A 20,585-nucleotide genomic window follows, 5' to 3' on the forward strand; every position below is an offset into this window, starting at 1 on the left:
AATTGTAATCGCCAGTGAACGTTGACGTTAACCTTGAAGCCCTAGTAATATTTTCTTTCCTCAAGTTACTCTTGCTTATGATATCTACCAGGAAATCAGATTAACGCTTATGTAGACAGTGCTTATGAGATTGTAGCAATTAATGACATAGTTATTTTACTTAGTAGAAATATCCACTTTAAATACCTTATAACTATCCTGCGAAAGTTAAAGGTAGATATCACATTATCCCACCCAAACTGTTATTTAAATAAAATCAAAGCATGTTAAAAGTAAAATTGAAATAACTTACAAAAACTTTCCATGTGCGTGTACATATGTTAAGAAATACTCAGGAACGGACCGGATGTACCCGTATAGCACTGACAACCAAACTAAAAATATGATTATTCCCCAATGTTTCCACATCTATTACAAAGCTGGAGTTCGTAACAAGATATTTGATTTGTGCTTGTTGTATACAATTTTATTGTTTGGGCAATTATTTACCATACTAATAGACCAATTCAGAAAATCAACTTTCTTCCTCATAAAGAACTTAGCGTCGTGGCAGCGTCATTAATAATGAGAATCACAGAATGCAATACAGCTGCTGAATCGGTCCATTACTTATTAAGTCCCATTGTTAAGACCCCACATGGTTTTAGAGAGTAGTTCCTCTGATTCTTGAGTAAAACTTCTAGCATGTATAAATATAATTTTCAAAAATGTTCAATCACAATCTTTTTTTGAAGTTCAATGTACAAATTATGGATCCTTTTCATATTTCTGCTCGGCCAAATCGTGTTTCATTAAATCTCTCCGGCAAAAATGGTATGTTATGCAACAGCATACCATGTCACTGATGCAGTTACTCCCTGAACGGATTCTGTCTCTGTAAAAAAAAATCACATAAAAATTATTTGATTGAAGTATAAAGTGTGGTACTAGTTCATACGAAATTCTAACAATGCACATAAAAATGGTAGACGAAATCCAAGTGCAGAAAAACCTGTGTACATAAGCATATTACTTTTTGTTGTTTTTTTATTGGTATTTTGGGAAAAAAATTATACACACACTCCCCTTTTAAAAAAACATATAAAAACTGATAACTCTTGCAAAGTGCTAATTTTATGTACAATCGATAGTATTTTTCTTTTTAATCTTCAAAAGTGCATCTACGTTTTGCTTAAAATCTATCTTAAACCTTAATGATAACTGTTGGGATGTAGAACTATCGTTTTAAATGAACTAATAATATTGTTGGAAAGTGAAGTAATTCGACGTTATCGCGGGTTTCGTTACTAACTAACGTCATTACCGGTTGTTTCCCTATCAAGTAGTTAATAATTACTATATACTGTAACGCTTTAACTTGCACCATAACATAAAATCACTGCCAATGTGTGGTTGTGTCTTTATATGATATTGGTTCGGTGTCATGACTGCCGGACAGGAAAATGTTAAAGATTAAGTCATCGAAAACGGGGTAGCGGAGTGCAGTGATGAAGTTATTGCAGAAATTCGAGGAAGAGAGAATTAGTGGAGAATTCGACAACGATTAGTTTTGAATATATTTACATTCAACTGTGGAAAAAAACATATACTGTTGTCAGGAATGAACAATCAAATACTGAGTGAAACAAAAGAAGATGATTTCGATAAACCGATTACGGATCGTACTTCAAAAATAAGATTTCTGATTTTAACAAACCAGTACTACCTGTATTTACAGACGCAAGTTGGACATCTTATGGAACATGTTCAAACATAGTACAAAGAAATGAATCGTCATGATAGCCAAGAGTCGTGTATAGCACCTCTGAAAGATCTTACCGACTAGAATTTACGGCAGCACTTATAAGAACACGACAAGTATACCATGCATTGACAAGCCTACGAATTGCCCGCAATAGTATAAATAGACTGACAGTCAAGTTGTTCTGCACTATACTTCATCCAAGAAGCGACTGAAAACTTTCATAGCGAACGAACGAGAACGAACGGTATAACGAAGGTTATATCTTTTATTCAATAATTGATACGTTGTGGATGAATGCCTACGAAGCACCTGATCCACCACCACATTTGAAACAGAAATTTTATTAGCCACCGTTTTCCGTTACTGGTGTTGATTTCAGTGGAGCATTGCATATAAAAGACAAGAATGGACAAATAAATCCGCAAAGCCTAAATATGCCTATTTACGTGCGCTTATAGCCTTGCAGTTCATTTCATTTGTGCAAGACTTGAAGGAAGAAGCATTCTTCTCGCATTTAGAAGATTCGTTGGTTGTTAATCCAAGCACCTGTGATGATTTCAGATAATGGGACTACTTTAGGTTCAGCTCCGGGGGAGATAAGAGAACTTACAGGGTCAAATATGGTACTTGATCAAGAATACAAGTATGGAACAACATGGAAGTTAATTTTACAACGTGCTCATTGGTATGGAGGCTTCTTGGAACGGCTAGCTGGACTTACAAAACAAAAACAGTCTCAGAAAAAATACTTGTACGAGCACTTCTAGATTTACAATCACTTCAGACTATCATCGTTGAAATTGTAGAAAATTTGACCACCAGTAAGTCGATCACCAACCAAGCAGAACAAAAAAATAACGAATGGAGTTAATTGAACCCTTCTCTGCCAGGTGGAAACATAAATATCTCACATCTGGAGAGAATTTCATCAACGGACACAACAATCAACAAGTGAAAGATGGGATAGTCGTGCAAATCAGTGATGACTTCAAAACACGTGTAGCATGAAGAAAAATGGCAATAGAAGAAATTATTCGCGGAAGAGAAGAGACAATCAATCTTGTACGCTCAGTAAATAAAGGAACATCTACTGGAATTAACCGACCGATAGTGAAAATGTATTCATTGGAGAACTGTGAACTGAGACATAATGAAAATGCTGGTAAACACAGATGTAAATGAAAGGTAAAGGTCAATGTAATGCAGAAAATCAAAACGTGAATCAAGTGATAGTTAAGAATGAAGATTTAAATTTCTTTAATTTCAATTTCGCTTTTCGCGAAACGTGAACAGTGTATTTTATTCTTTTGAGAGATAGTTAATGTCGGTAGCGAAAATTCTTTTATCTTGATATACTGCCATATCATTATATCTCGGTAATTATTTTAAAGTTTTAACTTCAGGTCAAATTTCGCGCACTTGTGGCGCCCCGGAAGATGTTGAAAAGAGTGATAATTGCAATGCGACGTTATTGTGGGTTTCGTTACTAACGAACGTCATTACCCGTGTTTCCCTATCAAATATTAAACGATTCCTGTGAACTTTAACATACTTTACGTGCACCATAATATACGGTCACTACCAATGCATGTTTGAGTCTATATACCATAAATATATATGCTTACAAAAACCATTCGACAGCAAATAACAGTGATATCGATCCTAGTGGTATGTTGAAAGATGTCAGCACCATCAACATGGCTACAATACCAGCACTCGGTGTTGATGGGACGGCTAAAGCAGACATACCGGATAGGAGGCTGGGAATAGAAAACTTAACTTATAGAATATAAGGTTAGATATGATGAATGATGTTTATCTAACACCACGCAAACACGTGTTCAATGAGCAGTATTAATTAGATAAAGGTATTATTATTTGGTAAAGTCTTTCCTTCTGACCGACAATTCTCATGTCTTGTCTATGATCAATGAATTATTCTCCAGTGAAAATCTTATGCGATGTAACTTTTTTAATCACAAGTTAATATAAGTACAGAACTGTTTTTTTATAACACCCAAATATACACATGAATGAACATGTCATATAGAAATATTTATTTCTTTCTGAAATGTAATTTTATGCAGAATTACACAGACCAGGAGGAAAGACACAAATATCATTTTCATGTTTTACCGATTGTATATAGCTGTCTTTTCATATGAATTAGATGAGTCTAATTTGAAATTTGAAATAAGGAAAACTATTTACCATATTATAGCATAACTGGATCCAGAAAGTGACATGCCACTAGCAGAAGCTAAAAATATAGCTCCAGATGCAATAAAACAAGCACTGCCATTTGCGTTTATCGTGGTAGAAAATGGAATCACAAATCTGCTCACTCTTTTATCTATTTTGAACTTCTCTTCGCTAACTTGTAGCATCCCAGGTATGGCTATAGCTCTAACAACAATACACAATATACATGTAGTATTTAATAACATATGAACAGGCCCTAAGACAGATCATTTTTGTGGGGGGTCGGAGGGGGTTATTTGTACGACATATTTCGGTCTTTACTAATTACTAATTTCAAGATCTTTTTAATGCTTTACTGCTTCCAACGGGAAGACGTTATCACTTCTCCTCCTATGGGTATGACCAACACCATCGTGGATTTTCGGACCGTCGTATCTTCTATTCATATTTGTGTATATCATACTTAAGTACAGAATGAGACTCTAGCGCTTTGGTATCAGTCAACTTATAATTACTTAAAAACATTAAATGTTCATTAACATCACATACATCTTTAATACTGTAACTCCAAAATTGAATACAAGATCAAATGATTTGTGAATAAGTCGAATTACACTGCTTACGTATCTAACATCTTTTTTTTTTTTTTTTGGTAAAACAAGTCCAGCGGTATTTTTGAAGAATTGTGCACTTTGTGTTGCAGGCATCAAATTTGCCACAAAGCTGCATTCAATGCCACCACTTTTATTCAGATAGGAGGCCAATCGGAAAAAGCATCAACTTCCTGTAAATTCTAGGTGGTCGACTTTGTGCTATCCCCCCACCCCACCCCCAAAAAAGCAACAGAATATGCCATTTAAAGTTTGTTTTAAAACTTATAAGTTTGTTTGTGATAATTACCTCATAGATGAAGTAAAAAGACAGTTAAAACACCATAGTATACAACTTCCGGCATATTCAAGATGACCGCCATTGAAAACCTATCAAGCATATTTCCTACAAAACTAAATTCTAAACGGGTTCTGAGTACTACTTATTATTATCGCCAGTGGTCGGATGGTTAGCCTATATAGCTATTAAAGCGTGTGCCTGGAGTAGTCCGAGATTGCTCTGACGACCCCACGGCTGACTTGTCAGACAAGCTGGGGCCATAGGACGTCAAAGCTCGTCAAATATAAAAAACACGGGATTTGGTTGGAAAATCAAAATTCGATAAATTTAAAGAAAGTCAGTACTTTTTTGTTGCATGTTCATCAGACAACACTTTTGAATTGTTTTAACTCCAGAAGAAATTTGTACGTTGCTTTGTCAAGATTTTACTGTATAAGATTCCACGATCTTAAACTTCATAAAGTTCTAGATGACGATATTTTGCTATTTTATTCAATTTTCTTTCTCAAAACACCAGGTACTACAAAATGCACAATTACATAATATTGTTAACACTATAGCTTTTTTATAACGCTAGTTTTAACTTTCCTAGAGCCAAAAATGTAAAATTTATTCTCGAAGCGCGCCCCAAAATTGGTGTTTTTGATATGGGACGAGCTTGTCTAGCAAATAAGCCACTGGACGTAATATTAACTCCTGGTAGCTTATTTTGAAAGCCCTTGCTTTGGGCAAAAACAACCTGACCGTTGACTTTAGAATAGCCTTTCAAGAAGAAAGTTTGCCCGCTTCAAGTCCACATCGTGTTATTATGTAGTATAAGACAACAATTCTCTTTTCTTCGTTTATATGCACGTTCAAATTCAACAAGAATCACTAAGAAATAAAAATTGAAAAAAGAGAATAAAAGGAAAACCAGAAAAAAAACAGAAAAAAATGACTGTCACAGGGAAATATGAGAAAGTAGTAAGTGCGTAAAAAACTCACCACCGGTAGCGGCTCCAAGGAGTCTACTCATAGAGAACATTACAGATGGGGTCGGGTCGTTTTTCATTGAGCTTTAAACACACTTTAGCCGAATATAGTCTGCGAGCAAGTTTTCTCTTATGTCTTGAAGACCCATCCCCACCAAAGTAAGGATTATCTCGAGTACACACATTTGAATCTTTGTTAGGTTGACAATCCTTTGTTGTCTTTATTGACAAGTTGAGTTACGTGGTTCCGTCATTTTGAATTGCATAGGAAATAATTTATTTTACATTAATTTTCTGTTATTTATGTGATAAATACAAAACAAAATGAATAAAAAATTTAAATTTAAACAAATAGCACTCATAACATGTATACCACACATTTCATCTAAAATTTGTTAAATGTAGTTTTCTTTTCCTCCATCTTGAAACCTACCGAAAGTATGCAAAATTTATTTAGTAGCACCCTTTCTCATTAGAAGTATAAGAAGTACTTATATGCCAAATTTCATACTTGAAACAGAAAGTGCATAAATTTTCACCTGGCTGCCGGACTAAACCTCCATTACAAGGGCATCTCATCACTATTTTTCCTAAGATTATTTTCAATATGTCATTTCTAAAGAATGGATTTGCCGATGTCAATGTCATGATCAGAGAAGCTATGAATTGCAACTGTGAATGCGATTCAGTTAAATAGTGCAATCTAATAAAACTAGTTATTCGTCTTGTGTGTTCTTAATTTCATACAGATATGCTAAGTACATGTATCATGCCTAAAGTCTTTTGTTGAAAATAGTATATGGGGCGTTTAACATTTCCATTTCTAAAACAGGTGTGTCTTGACTTTTTCTCACCAATGTCGAGCTATCAAATCTAAGGAAAGTCTTTATTATTAATGTAAAAGAAATAGCAAAGTTTATCGGTTCTTTTGTTTTTCAGTTTTCAGTTTGAAATGTATTTTTAATCCTCTAGCCACACATAACCTTGTCATCAGAGACACAAACTCTTTTACACGATAACTAGGTACTTACGTCATAGTGGTAGCAACCACGAGCAGCCATGGTTTCGCCATTTGCAGTATGATTGGGTAAGGATTCTGTCTTGTGACGATTAATAGGAATAGAGGGAAGATTAACAGATGTTGTAAACCGACACCAACCGTTACAGCGGCAACAAATAAACCCAAATGAGCAAACGTGTCCGATATGTTAACTATCCGAGCAACAGTCACGGCAATAAGGCTGAGGACGCCAAAGGGCGTAAGCCTGTAAGGTGCAGAAACATATATACAATATGGTAAATGGTTACATGTGGCACATTTTCTGTATAAAGTGTAGGTACACTATTGTTCTGCATTGGTGAACCGAGAAAGTTTGAAAAGGAAAATTCCAGAAGAAAAAAAGATCCAGGCTATTATTGCTCATTTCTGAAGTCATTTCGTCGCATCATTTTAAACAAAACATTGATTAAAGGAAGGCTAGTATATCTATATCATTCAACCTACCCGGTGAGCAACAATCATTCAATAACGTGTTTATAGCATTGAGACCAACATTCCAAAATTGTTTCACTACATTGGTATTTGAGTCTTCAGAGGAATTGGTGTTTTAAAAATGAAAACATCAAACAAGCAAAACCAATCGTAAAAAAAACAATAATCCCAACAAGCGTCTACAGATGGAAATATCTCCATGATTAAGTAGCATTATGTGGAACATTTAAACCCCGGCCAGAATTTTATTTGTCTAAATATAAAGGTTTAAAAAATACCCCAAGGAACATGTTTACAAAGTTTGGAAAAAATCTTTTCTCAAAGTTTCAGATAAACTATTTTTGAATGAAGAAAAAGTGAAATAACTCCAACATTTTATCTTGCAGAAATCTTTTATTTTTCTCAAAAGTGGTCTAAACTTAATGGTTTTGAAAATATTTTCCAACGAACTGTTGGAACTTAGGTATATATATATTAGTTATGAGGGCCATGTTTGTAGACGGATAAAAAAGTTTCACACCTGATCTAGGCAGAATGAAATATGAAAAAAATTCATATGTAATTTTTGTGTTTTAATTTCAAGTCTAGAACTTACCATGAAATCCATTTTAGTAACAGCAGAATTACTTCCGTAGCTCCATCGAAAAAATGGATAAAAACCACTGTCTGCTTTTTCAGTTGGCTGGTTGCAATACCAATCATAGTACTGAAGACAATCAAACCTAATGTTAACAAAAATTAAAATCAGAAATAATTATTTAATCTTTAGTAGCCTTTATTTTAGCATTTCCTATTAAAAGTTTTCTGGAATATATATGAAGACTTTAGTGGTATTTCAATGTATACAAAGAAAGGAAAACATATCGATGAGACACCAACCGACTCTAATCGTTTATGTACGTTTAAATGCAAAAAAATATCATCATGTGAATTTGGTTTTCTTGTAGAAAAAACTTACGATGTTAACAATAGTTAGTTTCAAATGAAGTCATCAAAACAATTACACGTACAGCTCTAAACTTCAATTGCTCATTTGCTTTGTTACTTTGTATGTATGATTTTGGTTACTTTGTGTTCTTTGTTGTCTTTGTCTGTATTCCATGTCAGGTTTTTGTCCCTGGATTACATTCGTTTGATTACCGCTATAACCTTGGTTCCCTTAATTACTCTCTAACAAATGCAGCTCTATACTTCAATTTACATCATGCAGCATTTCCCACAGAAAACTTTCAAGTACAATTTCCCTATCATATAATTCCATTAAAAATAATCATTTACCATACATTTCCTTGGCACTTTTCATTTATACAGTATTACAACATCAATTAAAACTTTTTTTTTATTTGTTTTCTATTTTCAAGATTAAAAAAGTTGGTTTGAAAATGAGAACCTGTTTTAAAATATTCCCAATATTAAAAGGTTTACTTACTTAGCGGTCTGTAAGAAATTATGAATCTCATTGTCATTAAAATTAGCTTCTACACCATGTATTTAATGTTTAAGGATGTTCGCTGCTATGTTTAAGAATAAGAAGTATACAAGGGTTGTGAAATCTATTTAGATCTTTCATGCTAAAGCAATATGAGTAGAATAAAGAATTATGGGATAGTGTTCATGATTCTGAAATAAAACATTCCAAATGTTCGCGAAATTTTTTTTTCTCTGGATTGTCAATAGGCGTTGTCTTGGTAGATTGTATTTATATATTAAACACCCCGAGAAGTAACAAAATATTCATGAAAACTTCTAAAATAACATCGTGAGGCGTGTTTAATGACATTATGAAAAAAGTGGGGGTTACTGGGCTCAAAATAATACTTTGAAAAAGAAAAACCCAGAGGAGTACGAAAATCTGAATATATGTCGCGAACATATTTAATACTACCAAGAATATTAGTTCCACTTGAATCCTCGAGAGTTTTGTTAATGATTTGTGTCGCGTTTGTTGCATTCTGTCCAAGGTATTTAACTGCTACAGTTGTTGCTGTCTTCGCTTGTGAAAATGCTGCTTTAACTATGTTATCAGGGAATATATTTCTGCAAGACAAACAGGTTTTAATAAATACTAAACAAAATATTTTTAACAGTAAATCTGAATATACGTTAATTAATATGCCATTAATGTAGTTTTGAATTTAGCATCTAGAAAACTACAACATACAGAAGGGATTTTATTAATATATTTTGTTTTATAAATGATATAAACGAATTCTTTATTTGTAAGAATACTTACAAAAAAAAAAAATTGGATCATATGATATTTGGCTACCAGAGAATATAGCAGCAACCATTTGATATTACATGTAACTTCATGTTGAAGTTCAAACTTTCATCATTGGTTTTAGTTAATTTGGTTTCAGAATGAAACAGGCTATGGTTTTAACAATATAATATATGATTTTTACACCAAAGTCCTTTATCTAATTGTTTAATGCCTCGTGCAGGTCCGGGTGTCAAAAGAATAGGCCTGCAGCAGCGCTAAACTTGTCGTAAAAGGCGACTAAAGAGTGCTCAGAAACCTAGCCGGGGGCTAGGCGCTCTGCCCACAGAGCAACTGGGATGTGTGCCCCAGGTGGTGGAATGGGGAACCCCTGGCGTGTTACATACTGGGGTTGTCAGGCTACAATACGGAAAATCTGACCGCAAACCATAGTGGTGGACCGTGTTGGGAAAGATGCCACATTCCTCGCACGTTAAAGAACCCTGCTGTGGTATTCGATAGCAGTATGAACCTTTGCGCTCCGCCACAGGAGGCTAAATTGACCGACCTTACCCATCCCTCCCCTTTTTCTAGTGGCAATCAAAATTTGTCGACCTTATTATCCTTGTGTCCCATCCCATTTTTCATTTCATCATCATTTCATGTTCATTTTATCATTCATTTCATGTTTATTGTCTGAATATAGCTGAAACATTGCTGCTCGGACGTTAAACCCCAACAATCAATCAATCTAATTGTTTAACTGACATTAAGTTTGTTGAATCAGGCATACGAAATAAAGTCACTGTCTGAAGGCCGAACACGTGTCACTAAGATATTAAATAGACTGAAAAAAAACACACAGAAGACCTCGAATGCAAATAAGAAGTTTATAGAAAAACAGAGGACGCTTATTTTATCGGTGCATCTGGTCCATGCTCCCAGTTTTTAGTGGAGTAGGAGTTGCTCATTTACTTTTGTTTCTTTATATGTATTATTTTTATTTCTTTTTGTTCTGTGTTGTGTTTGTCTGTTTTCCATGTCTGGTCTTTATCCCTGGGTTACATTCCTTTGATTTCCTCTAGAATCTTTGTTAAGTTGAAATCTTCTGATTCTTTTTAAAAGATACCTGTTTAATTATGACGACAATTTCCCTTTCCTATACATAAAATAATACATAAGGGTTCTTTATGTGATGATTAATTTCTCTAAGGTACGTTCCAATTTCAATATTACAAGGACACCTTTCTAAACCGAACGACTTGGGACTGTAATTTTTGTTTTCGATTCAGAACTGTGTTCGGTTTACCAAGGTTCAAAATACATTCGAATCCATCAAATTCAGCTAAATGTCTTGTTCAGAAACAGTTACTGATTACATAATAAGTTTTAGTTCAGCATTAGGTTGTTGCACTTTTGAGATAAAATTTATAGAGATAAACATGAAATTGGCACTTTGCAAGAGTTATTGTTCTTGATTTGGTTTCAATTATTTGATTTTAGTGGCAGATAAATGTATAATTTTCTAAAGAGTGCAGATCTGAATCCAGAAGTGATTATTGTTATGTGAAATTATAACATGTGAAGACTAAAAGAGCAAGGTTTCTTTGGTGAGTTTTTCTACATAAATCACTGAATTTTATGTGAACTGGTACTTAAAGGGTCTAGTTTAGACAGGCTTTCCGTTATTTTGGGTTTAGTGTAGTATGGGTTCACTTTATTTATTAAGGCTCGGTAATGTTAATTATTCGGAATCAGTTTATCAATCACTTTAAAGACATATTGTTTGTTTTGTTTGTTTGTTTGTTTGTTTTGTTTTGTTTTGTTTTTTTTTTTGCCTTGTCGTCGATTACCTTGTAGTTTTTGAAATCGTTTCTGGTTAAGGTTCCGCTGAAGGAAAATAAACCAAAAACTGAAAGTTCAATATTTAGTGGTGTATGCCATAATAACATCATATCATATACCAAAATGTTCCTCGCATTTAGCACAAGCTTTCTAATCAATTTAAAAACATTTTTCCATTACTGTAATCCTTGAATCTTGAATATAAAGGTACCAGACTGCCATTAAATACACATCTTATGTAAGTCCATATCTACCTATAAAAAGTAAACAAAAATATTTAACAAACATGTGTCTAGTTCAAGTAAATTACTCAAAATGAACTTGAATGGAAGCCATTTATATTGGGACTACTTTCAATTCTATAGCTACTTTCACTTTCTCTTTAGTGAGAAAAATATGGAAGGCCATTTGGGTCTAATTCAATGCGTTAGGTTTATATAATAGAAATTAAATTAACCAATTATAGCTACTACTACAATGTTTTAAAAAAAAACATGATAGAGCTTTGCAAGTTAAAAATAAAAGTTTGCTGAAATTATAATGTACATTTATATGTGTATAAATGTGAAAAATAAACACATTACCTTAAACAAATTTCTTTTTGCAACCCTTCAAATAAGGACAATGTTGTTGATTTGATTTACAGACCAAAGACTGTTCAGGGTAAATAAGGAATTGGGATTTCAGGTTAATATTGTAAGATGTTTCATTCAATATGCCATTTTTGAAACAAACTGCTAAATTTTACACAACTGGCCCCTGAGATATGGTTGAATTAAACAACCATGGTGAGCATTGTAACATTTACCCCATGAGCACACATTTTCACTCTTTAGAAAAATTCAATTCCAATACCCAAAATAAAATTAACCCTCCTTTTATGCTCAACTGTAGAATCAATTCTATTAAAGTTGTATTTCTGCAAGCTACTTCATAAATTTGAAGGTAAACTAAAATAAAATGCTTTGCAGGGTGCACTTGATATGACTGCAGAGGTTGAACCCTGAACATTTGGGGCAAGTATGGACACACAATTTAAACTTGACACAGCTACAAAATTTGATTACTATTAAATATTTGACACAGGATAAAATTTGACCAGAAATAATTTGGTAACTTTTTTGCCATTCTTCCAAAAGGGTTTAGTAAAAACCTATAAAAATCAATCCCAAACTTCCTGCGGAAAAATGGCATCCTGTGGTACAATTTAAAGTGATCCATTTTTTTCACTAAAGTCATTGTCCAGAAATAATAAAAAAAAAAAAAAACTTTTTTTTTCATGGCCCAATAGTGACCTCGACCTCTTATTCTTAGTTGGCTTAAGTCACAACCACAAAAATCTATCCCAGTCTTTTCTTTCGTGGTATGGCACCTTGCAGTAAAATTTATATGAGATCCATTCACTTTTATTCAAGTTACTATTAAGCCTTAAGGAAAATGTTTGTTTCAGACTACAAGATTAAAGTCTAAACCCCAAAAATCAATCCCACTTTTCCTTTGGTGGTACATTGTACATGTATATCACCTTGAAATACAATTTCAAAGAGATTCATTCCCTAATAGTCACTATATTGTTTGGACATCAAGACAATGCATGTTTCTGGCCCCTAATTTCTGAAGGGTTCAAATCTTTACCCCCAAAATCAATCCAAGTCTGACCATTTTATAGAATATTAAGGAACACTATCATATATACCCCTATGCTTGTACTGAAGTTACGAATTGTATCAAATGCTTTTTAGGCCCCTTATTCGAAAACGGTTGGGCTATTAACCCAAAAATCAATACCAACCTTCCTTTTGGAGTTTGCAACCTTGTTATAAAATTTTATAAATATCAACACCCCCCCCCCCCTGTCTTCACTGATTTCTTTGAAAAAATTAAATTAATCTTATTCAAGCTTTTTTTTTGCTATATATGATTTACTAAAGAAATCGATCAAAAATATAGAGGCCCATCCGGGCGACAAGCCTAAACTGTTATTTTTTTAACACTGAAGTCACCCTATCAAAAAAGTTAACCCCTTAGACCGTTTTCTAGGAAAATCCATCCTATCTAAGATTAATTGGTACTTACAACTCATTAAAGTTTTAAAACAATGAGTCAGAAGTTGCGGTGCTATCACAGTGACTTTTGACACAACAAGATTTTATAAGCTGATTTCTGTAATGATGCAGCAATGTAGATGAATATGGAGTTCCTACAAAATTGATAATTAACATTAACACTCCAAAGAACTGCAAAAATATAATTTTGAGGAAATAAGGTATAATTAAAAATAACTAATACACACTGAAACAAGAGGCTCTCAGGAGCCTGAATCACCCACCTGGTTGAATTTTGCTTTTCAAAGACAATAAATGTAATAAGAAGTTATCCAAAAATTTTGACTGAAGAAGTCTTTGGTAGAATTTATCATAAGAATCATTTCAACAAATGAAAGTTTGTTTTAATCTATCACAGTTTTCAAGATATTGACTGAAAACTGTTAAAAAAGTCATTTTTCTCCTTTCAAGGGCAGTAACTCTTACAAGAGATCATCTGACAAATTTTGTTCCCGAAGACTTTTGTAGTCCTAATAGTAAGGATCATATCAGCTATTGAAAGCATTTGCCTAAACCTAAAGGTTTTGGAGATATATGCGAAAAACTACTGTCTGACTATGTTCAATTTTTAATGACGGGAGCCATGTTTTTTGACGAATAAAAAATCCCCACAACAGTTCTATGCAGGATACCCCAAGGATCAATCACGCCAAGTTTGTTTTCAATTGGTAGGGTCAGAGGAGAAGATTTTTGAAAAAAATAACATTAAAAATAGCAAAAAAAAAACGTATAAAAAGGGCAACAACTCCAACGTGGCTGAACAAATTAAAATGAAAATTTGACCGCAGATAGATCTCATCGTGCTGAACACTTTTACCTGGTCAGAATTGGGCTTAATTGAACCGTTTTGGAGATATATGCGGACAACTTTTGTATGACCCCAATGTTCTATTTTTATTAACGGCGGCCATGTTTTTGGACGGATCAGAAATCCCCTACTTCAGTGCTATGCAAGATACCCCAAGAAACATATATACCAAGTTTGGTTCTAATCAGTCAAGTAGTTTCAGAGGAGTTTTGTATAATTGTTAACGACGACGACAACGGGAAGTGATGGCAATAGCTCACATAAAAGTATACACATTTTTTTTCAAGACTGACTATGTACATGTACATATACTTGTCAGAAAGGTCTTTTAATCCAGGGACAGCTGGACAAACATTACATTTATCAAATGTTACAGATCCAGAAGAAAAGAGGGTTACACTGGCGTTAAAAATGTGGTTTCTAGCTGTTATTTACTAATTTTACAGTACATTAAGCACAAATGTAACAAAATGTTTTAATGAAAAGGAGTTTCCACCACCAGAACTCTCACCAGGACCCCTGACTAGTTCATCTATTTTCTTCTTGTTTGCCATTTTGCAGGTTGGGAACAAGACCTGAAATAAGGGTTAACCTCCCGAGTTTACTTTTGTTCTTTGTTGTATATGTCTGTTTTCCATGTCTGGTCTTTGTCCCTGGATTACATTCTTTTGATTACCGCTATAACCTTAGTTCCCTTGATTACTCTCTCCCATTTGGGGTACTATTATTCATATGGTGTTTTTTTTATCCATTTTATAAATAAATAATTGGGAAATTGTAATTTTCTATTTAGAAGGGGGAATATTTATTAGTCCCTTAATGGCTTTAACCGGAGGGGACTTTACATTTGCACTCCATCTGTCTGTCCAGTCAAAAAAATGAAGTTTTCCGCATTTTTTTCTAAACACTTGCAGATATTGAGCTGAGTTTAGTATCTGAGTCAACCTTGATGAGGTACAGATCTAATTAACATTTCGGTCTGCTTGGCTGATTATTGTCCAGCGGATTGTGGCCCTTGAACATTTACTGAAATTTAAGTTTTCTGCGCTGTTCTATTAACTTCTTGCAGATATTGAGCTGTTTTTTTGGTAAGTGAATCTACCTTGATGAGTTTATGATCGAGTTTACATTTCGTTCCGCTTTGCTGATTTTGTCCACTGTTACCAACTGTCAGTTTTAATCACTACCAAAATTTCAGTTTTACATGCTCCTTTCTAAAAAAAAACGTCAATATTATCTTAATGTGACATAATTTAATATAACAAAAGATTGGATAATTATTCATTTAGATTGGTATGGAATTTGAAAGCTAATCTGTCCAATTATCCGTGCATTAAACTTTGCAAATCTGCATCTGTTAAATGGATTTTAACATCTTTCTTGTCTTTGTCCATATTCCTTCTTCTGTTCAAAATCAATGTCATTTCTTTAATTTGTCATATATACTTGATGGTTGAAGGTAGTATTTGGATCAGTGATATTAACAGCCAATCATAATTTAGTTTTAAATATTATTTATTTATTCATAACATTTACTACATTATAATGGGTTTGAGTCGCTATTACATTTATTTCTATGGATGGGCCGAGTTGGTATTTTGAACATTCTTGAAGTATCAAGTATAATACTTTTACATGTATATTTGCTTTATCATTATCATAGTACGAATTGTCTCAACAACAGTCTGTTTGTCCATGGGACAAGATTTCCCATATTTCTTCTAAAAATGAGGGGAAAAAAGTATACTTCCTTTACTGTTCCGCTGTTGCTGTTGTCAAGAACCTAACCCGCCTCGGAAAAAATATAACTAATCAAAATCGAAGCATAGCTTTTCTAAGATAGGAAAGGCAATCATTTTCTTGTTTGGAATTTACAGCTGTCATCTGAATTTTGTTTACATCACATGATATGTGTAGAATATTCTCACCATTCGTAGAGAATTGTAATACTTCCGGTATCTGTGCAGATTGATCCGACAGGTCAAACCTGAAATGGATGTTGCTAGAGATGCCCTTAAGGGATAAAACATGTAAATTATTGCGAAGTGCTATAAAGTTATTGACCCTTTTGAGAGAATGAGAGTATGCTCATAGGTTAGAATGTTGGGAAAAAATTGTTCCAAGTTATTCATTTATTGAAAAAAAAAACACCCCCATTAATTAACAAGACAGATTTTCAAATAGAAATATTGGTTTTGCTTGCTGCTTAAATATAAACAAAAATATTGCATTTGCGAAGCTAAACATTTCATCTGGGTTGATACCTCCTTGTAATGTCATTATTTTTTATGAGACTCGCACAGACAGTACAGGTATGGTAAAGCTAAGAGCGTTCACTGATTTAGGCAATGCCTACCCATACTATTCTATAATGGATAAAAAAAAAAACACTATTTAAGGGATCCCCTAAACATGAGTTTTAGCCTAATTTGTAGTGTTTTGTACTAAGGACGGAACAATATGTAAGAAAATGCCCTCCTTATATTATGTGTCCATACGACAAATATCACAGAGAATCATAAAAATATTTTTAATCGTTTAATAGTAAAATTATATATATATTTACGACTGAAACCTTAACGATTCAGTTTTTAAAAAAATGTTTTAAAAAAGTAAATTAGTTGCCCCAAAAAGCGTGGTAAATATGGCCGATGATGGGGCATGAAACAATTTGAACATTTAAATGATCGAGAATATTTGAATTTTTTCAACTGATTGCGTTTGACAACCTGACGAAAAGTTTAAATAAAAGTAAATTGTAAATAAAAAGTAGATAAATACCCGCATATACTCACCGATTTTTTGTCTCTCTGTTTACATCCTTGGCGTCACCGAATAACACCTCACACGTAACCGGATGTCATACGTCGTAAAATAAATCGACAGCGAAACGTTGTACAATGTAGTATTAATACACGTGACAGTAAATAAGATGAATATTTTTTCCACTTAAGACATGTGAAGAGAGGGTAATCTTAACTTAATTGTAAAATTAAAAATATTTAACAATACATTTTAGAGCGGAGTGATACATCAATCTGCTTTCGATTTGGACTGATCTAGTTGTGCAGGGTGTAAACAGCAGTTTCTGATGAAAACGACTATCATCATAAGTACTTTTTAGTTTCAGTTATGCAAACACTTTTGGATGAAATGTTGTCGGCACTGACCAGATCGGTTCAGTATCGCTAGAGAGTTTAGATTGTTCTTACACTGCCCACCAAGATTTAAAAAATGGCGCCTTCTGCCATGCTGACTTGAAAGTGAAAGTAACCATGAAGGGCGTGAAATGCAGAAAGTCGTTACATGTAAGGGGTAACTTGCACTAGATACAGATCTGATGAGTTACTGGTAACGATTTGGTATCATTTATATGTGTACTGTAGTGACCCTACTGTTTTTTTAATTCTCAAAATAACTACATTTTTTTTTTTTCATAATGACATTATTTTTTATAAGAGGCACGTCAACATAACATCAAAAATATGAAGATAGTATCAAAATTAACTTCTTGGCCAAGTTTCAAGTCGTTTTATGGTGTAATAGCGGAACCGTAACTTTTTTTTTTAAATTAGATCGTTGGTTTAAGCCCCTTAAATGTTAGTTGATTGTTATTTAAATATATAACATTTCATACCGGAAGAGATCAGCAAATACGTCGGACGTTGATCTTGTCTGCGTTTCTGTTTCTGTTTGTAAAAAACTGTTGCCTTCACCTAGAAGATAAGTATGTAATATTGCATAGTAGAAAAGGGAACAGATATTGTGAAACGCTATAAATGCACCATCGTATAAAAATAGCAAATACTTACAGATATCACCAAACGGTTTACAATTAGTGTGAACACACCTTCTAGTATGCTCTTAATGGTCTCGACGACCAAATTTATAAAAACCACCATGGGAACAGAAACAGCGTCAAAATAACTAAAAAGTCAAATAACGACAAGAAGACACATTGGGCCAAAATCACACATTTCTAATCAAGAATCAGGCTGCAAGCGCAGGAGTCAACTTAATTGGATTAAGGCAAGGGCAAAAATCACAAAAAAAACATGCGTGATTCACCAATTATTTGCTGTAAGCTAGATTTGCTAAAGTTCCAATAACACGACTATAACTAATATGCATCAAATATATGTAATCATAAATAACTCACAAACATTAGTTATAGTCATGTTATTTCTGAGTTGATCCATCAATAGTTAATGTATATGGACCATGATATACCAAGTGATTAAAGATTTACTATGTTTACTGAGGTTGATTTTTTTTGTGCACATCCCATTCGTTTCTGCCATGTACAATGAAACTGCAGATAAGTCTTCAATAAATATTACTTCATTAAATTAAATTTATACATTGAAAAATGTCAAATATTGGTGATTTATAAATTTAAAACTAAAATAATTGTTTTTTTCTGTAAAGAAAACCGCGTAGACCTACTAAACAATATGGCGAGCACTTTGGTACAGCGGGATAATCGAAGGCGTTTCTCAAGAAATATCCATCCTGAAAATGACTTTGAATATTTAGAAAGGCTGGAAACTATTGAGATTGGTCACAATTGTGTTCACAATGTTCGACAGTTTGTCCCGTTTTCTGTCAAGGGATCGAAGAACTTTCGTCCTTGTATAAAACGTTGCGTACTGATAAAACACGTCTTGATCAACCAGGAGCGTAATGACCAATGGCAATCCCAGAATGTCATACAGTTTAGGCTAATTTTTTAGCGACATCTTATGCGCAATGCCCGATGGCAGATCGGTGCAAGTGAACCAACGAAACGTTCACTAATGTTTGGCTCATTTGTCACAGAGATATCATGCCATAACTAAAGTGACGTGAATAAAACATTGTTCAATGGTAAATATTATCGTTATTATAATTGAAATGGTAATCCAAATAAGAAGGATTTTATACTCTTGCCTATAAATAACCTGGACATCAATGACAATATTGGAACTTTGCCAAGTGGTATAATGCAAAATATACTTTAAATATGGGTATATCTGTTAGTTTACAATTGTTAAATTTATATTCGTGTATACAGAAAAAATATTTTTTGTCCTGCTACTAAGTATATAGGATTTTAGCTTCAAAGTTTTCCAAAATGTCAAAAGCAGTTTCTTTTGCAAATTATAAACAAACACTTAGCAAAAATGCAAAAAATATAGGAGAAATTCTTAACGCCACATCCTTGACAATACTTATATGTTTCTTCTAATAAAGAATATCGCAAGATACTTAAAAAATAACCCAGTATTATAAAACTTAAACACTTGAAAATAATGATGAAAAAGTGTACGAAATTACCAGGTTTGAAAACAAGACATGATAGGACTCCAATTAGTGCTCCCAACAGATTTGTTATAAATATATAAATAAACGCCACTGATGCAATTTTTCCATTGGATCGTGGATCCAGGCCAGCTGTTCCTGAAAAGAAATAAAAAGAATCCGATACTTTGCGTTTGTCTTTTAACATTCTGTAACGTGTAATGTTTCATAATATTTTTTTATGTATTTTTTGTTGAAAGTATGCTTGTCTTCGTGTTCATTCAGGAATTCCTAAATCCACTGTGGTTCTGTGTGTGGGGGGGATTTCATGAGCCCAAGAATACTAGAATATTAAACATGTTTAAACTTGTTTAGTGAATAAATGTTACTTTCTACTTAGGACATCATAAGTTGCAGTCAAGATACTCTTTCCTAAATAGAAATATACACATTTAAGCGATGTTATCTTTCGTTTTATTATATAACGTAAGCCTTTCCTTGTGTAAAGACATATTTAAAAAATGTATAAGTAATACATAAATTTATAGTTAAATGTATTTCTAAAAAAAAATATCACTCACTGTTCTATACAGGTGCAGTCTACCGATTTAAAAATTCTATAATTTTCTGTTAAATTTCATTTGTTTTAGGACATTAGGAAATTTTACACCTACCTGAAATAACACTGCATATTATCAAAGGGGCTATCATCAAAATTAGAAGACGCAGGAAAAGTTCACCAGGAAGTCCTTCAATTATGTAAAATGTAAATGTGAAATGATCGAAATGCATATTTCATTCATAGGATACTGATGGCTAAGCGTATTATTTCTTAGTAAAAACGATAATCGAAATGCATATTTCATTAGCAAGATACTGAGGGGTAAGCGTATTATTTCTTAGTAAAAACGAGAAGCCAACAATTCGCTTATCTGTAATCATTGTCTTCATGTTATTATAAGTGTTTCCATAAAAGCAGATGATTCCTACCTTCCGGTGCGCCTGGTCTGTGTTCCCAGATTTAGTGGAGGCCGAGTTGCACATTTA

At 33.4% G+C, this 20,585-nt stretch overlaps 1 protein-coding gene across 2 annotated transcripts; it reads right to left on the reverse strand.

The window, feature by feature from the left end:
• Nucleotides 1–455: 455 nt before the first annotated feature.
• LOC148613739 (excitatory amino acid transporter-like) lies at nt 456–20,585 on the reverse strand. 2 transcript variants are annotated; one of them, XM_088587312.1, is made up of 13 exons: nt 20,529–20,585; nt 19,575–19,697; nt 17,054–17,974; nt 16,187–16,245; nt 15,361–15,472; nt 13,422–13,545; nt 11,465–11,599; nt 9,186–9,337; nt 7,896–8,022; nt 6,840–7,073; nt 3,956–4,150; nt 3,370–3,504; nt 456–874 (listed from the first exon to the last, which is right to left on the reverse strand). In XM_088587312.1, the coding sequence occupies exons 9-13, from the start codon at nt 8,000–8,002 to the stop codon at nt 748–750; spliced, it is 798 nt and encodes a 265-aa protein (XP_088443438.1). In that variant the 5' UTR covers nt 8,003–8,022; nt 9,186–9,337; nt 11,465–11,599; nt 13,422–13,545; nt 15,361–15,472; nt 16,187–16,245; nt 17,054–17,974; nt 19,575–19,697; nt 20,529–20,585; the 3' UTR covers nt 456–747. The 2 variants fall into 2 exon arrangements, with proteins under 2 accessions (XP_088443438.1, XP_088443439.1); XM_088587313.1 differs by lacking the exons at nt 11,465–11,599; nt 13,422–13,545; nt 15,361–15,472; nt 16,187–16,245 and having other exon boundaries at nt 17,896–17,974.

The sequence above is a fragment of the Perna viridis genome, chromosome 6 (assembly GCF_037379345.1).
Source record: "Perna viridis isolate PV_CMFRI_1.1 ecotype Kerala chromosome 6, ASM3737934v1, whole genome shotgun sequence".
Classification (NCBI taxonomy): Eukaryota; Metazoa; Mollusca; class Bivalvia; order Mytilida; family Mytilidae; genus Perna; species Perna viridis.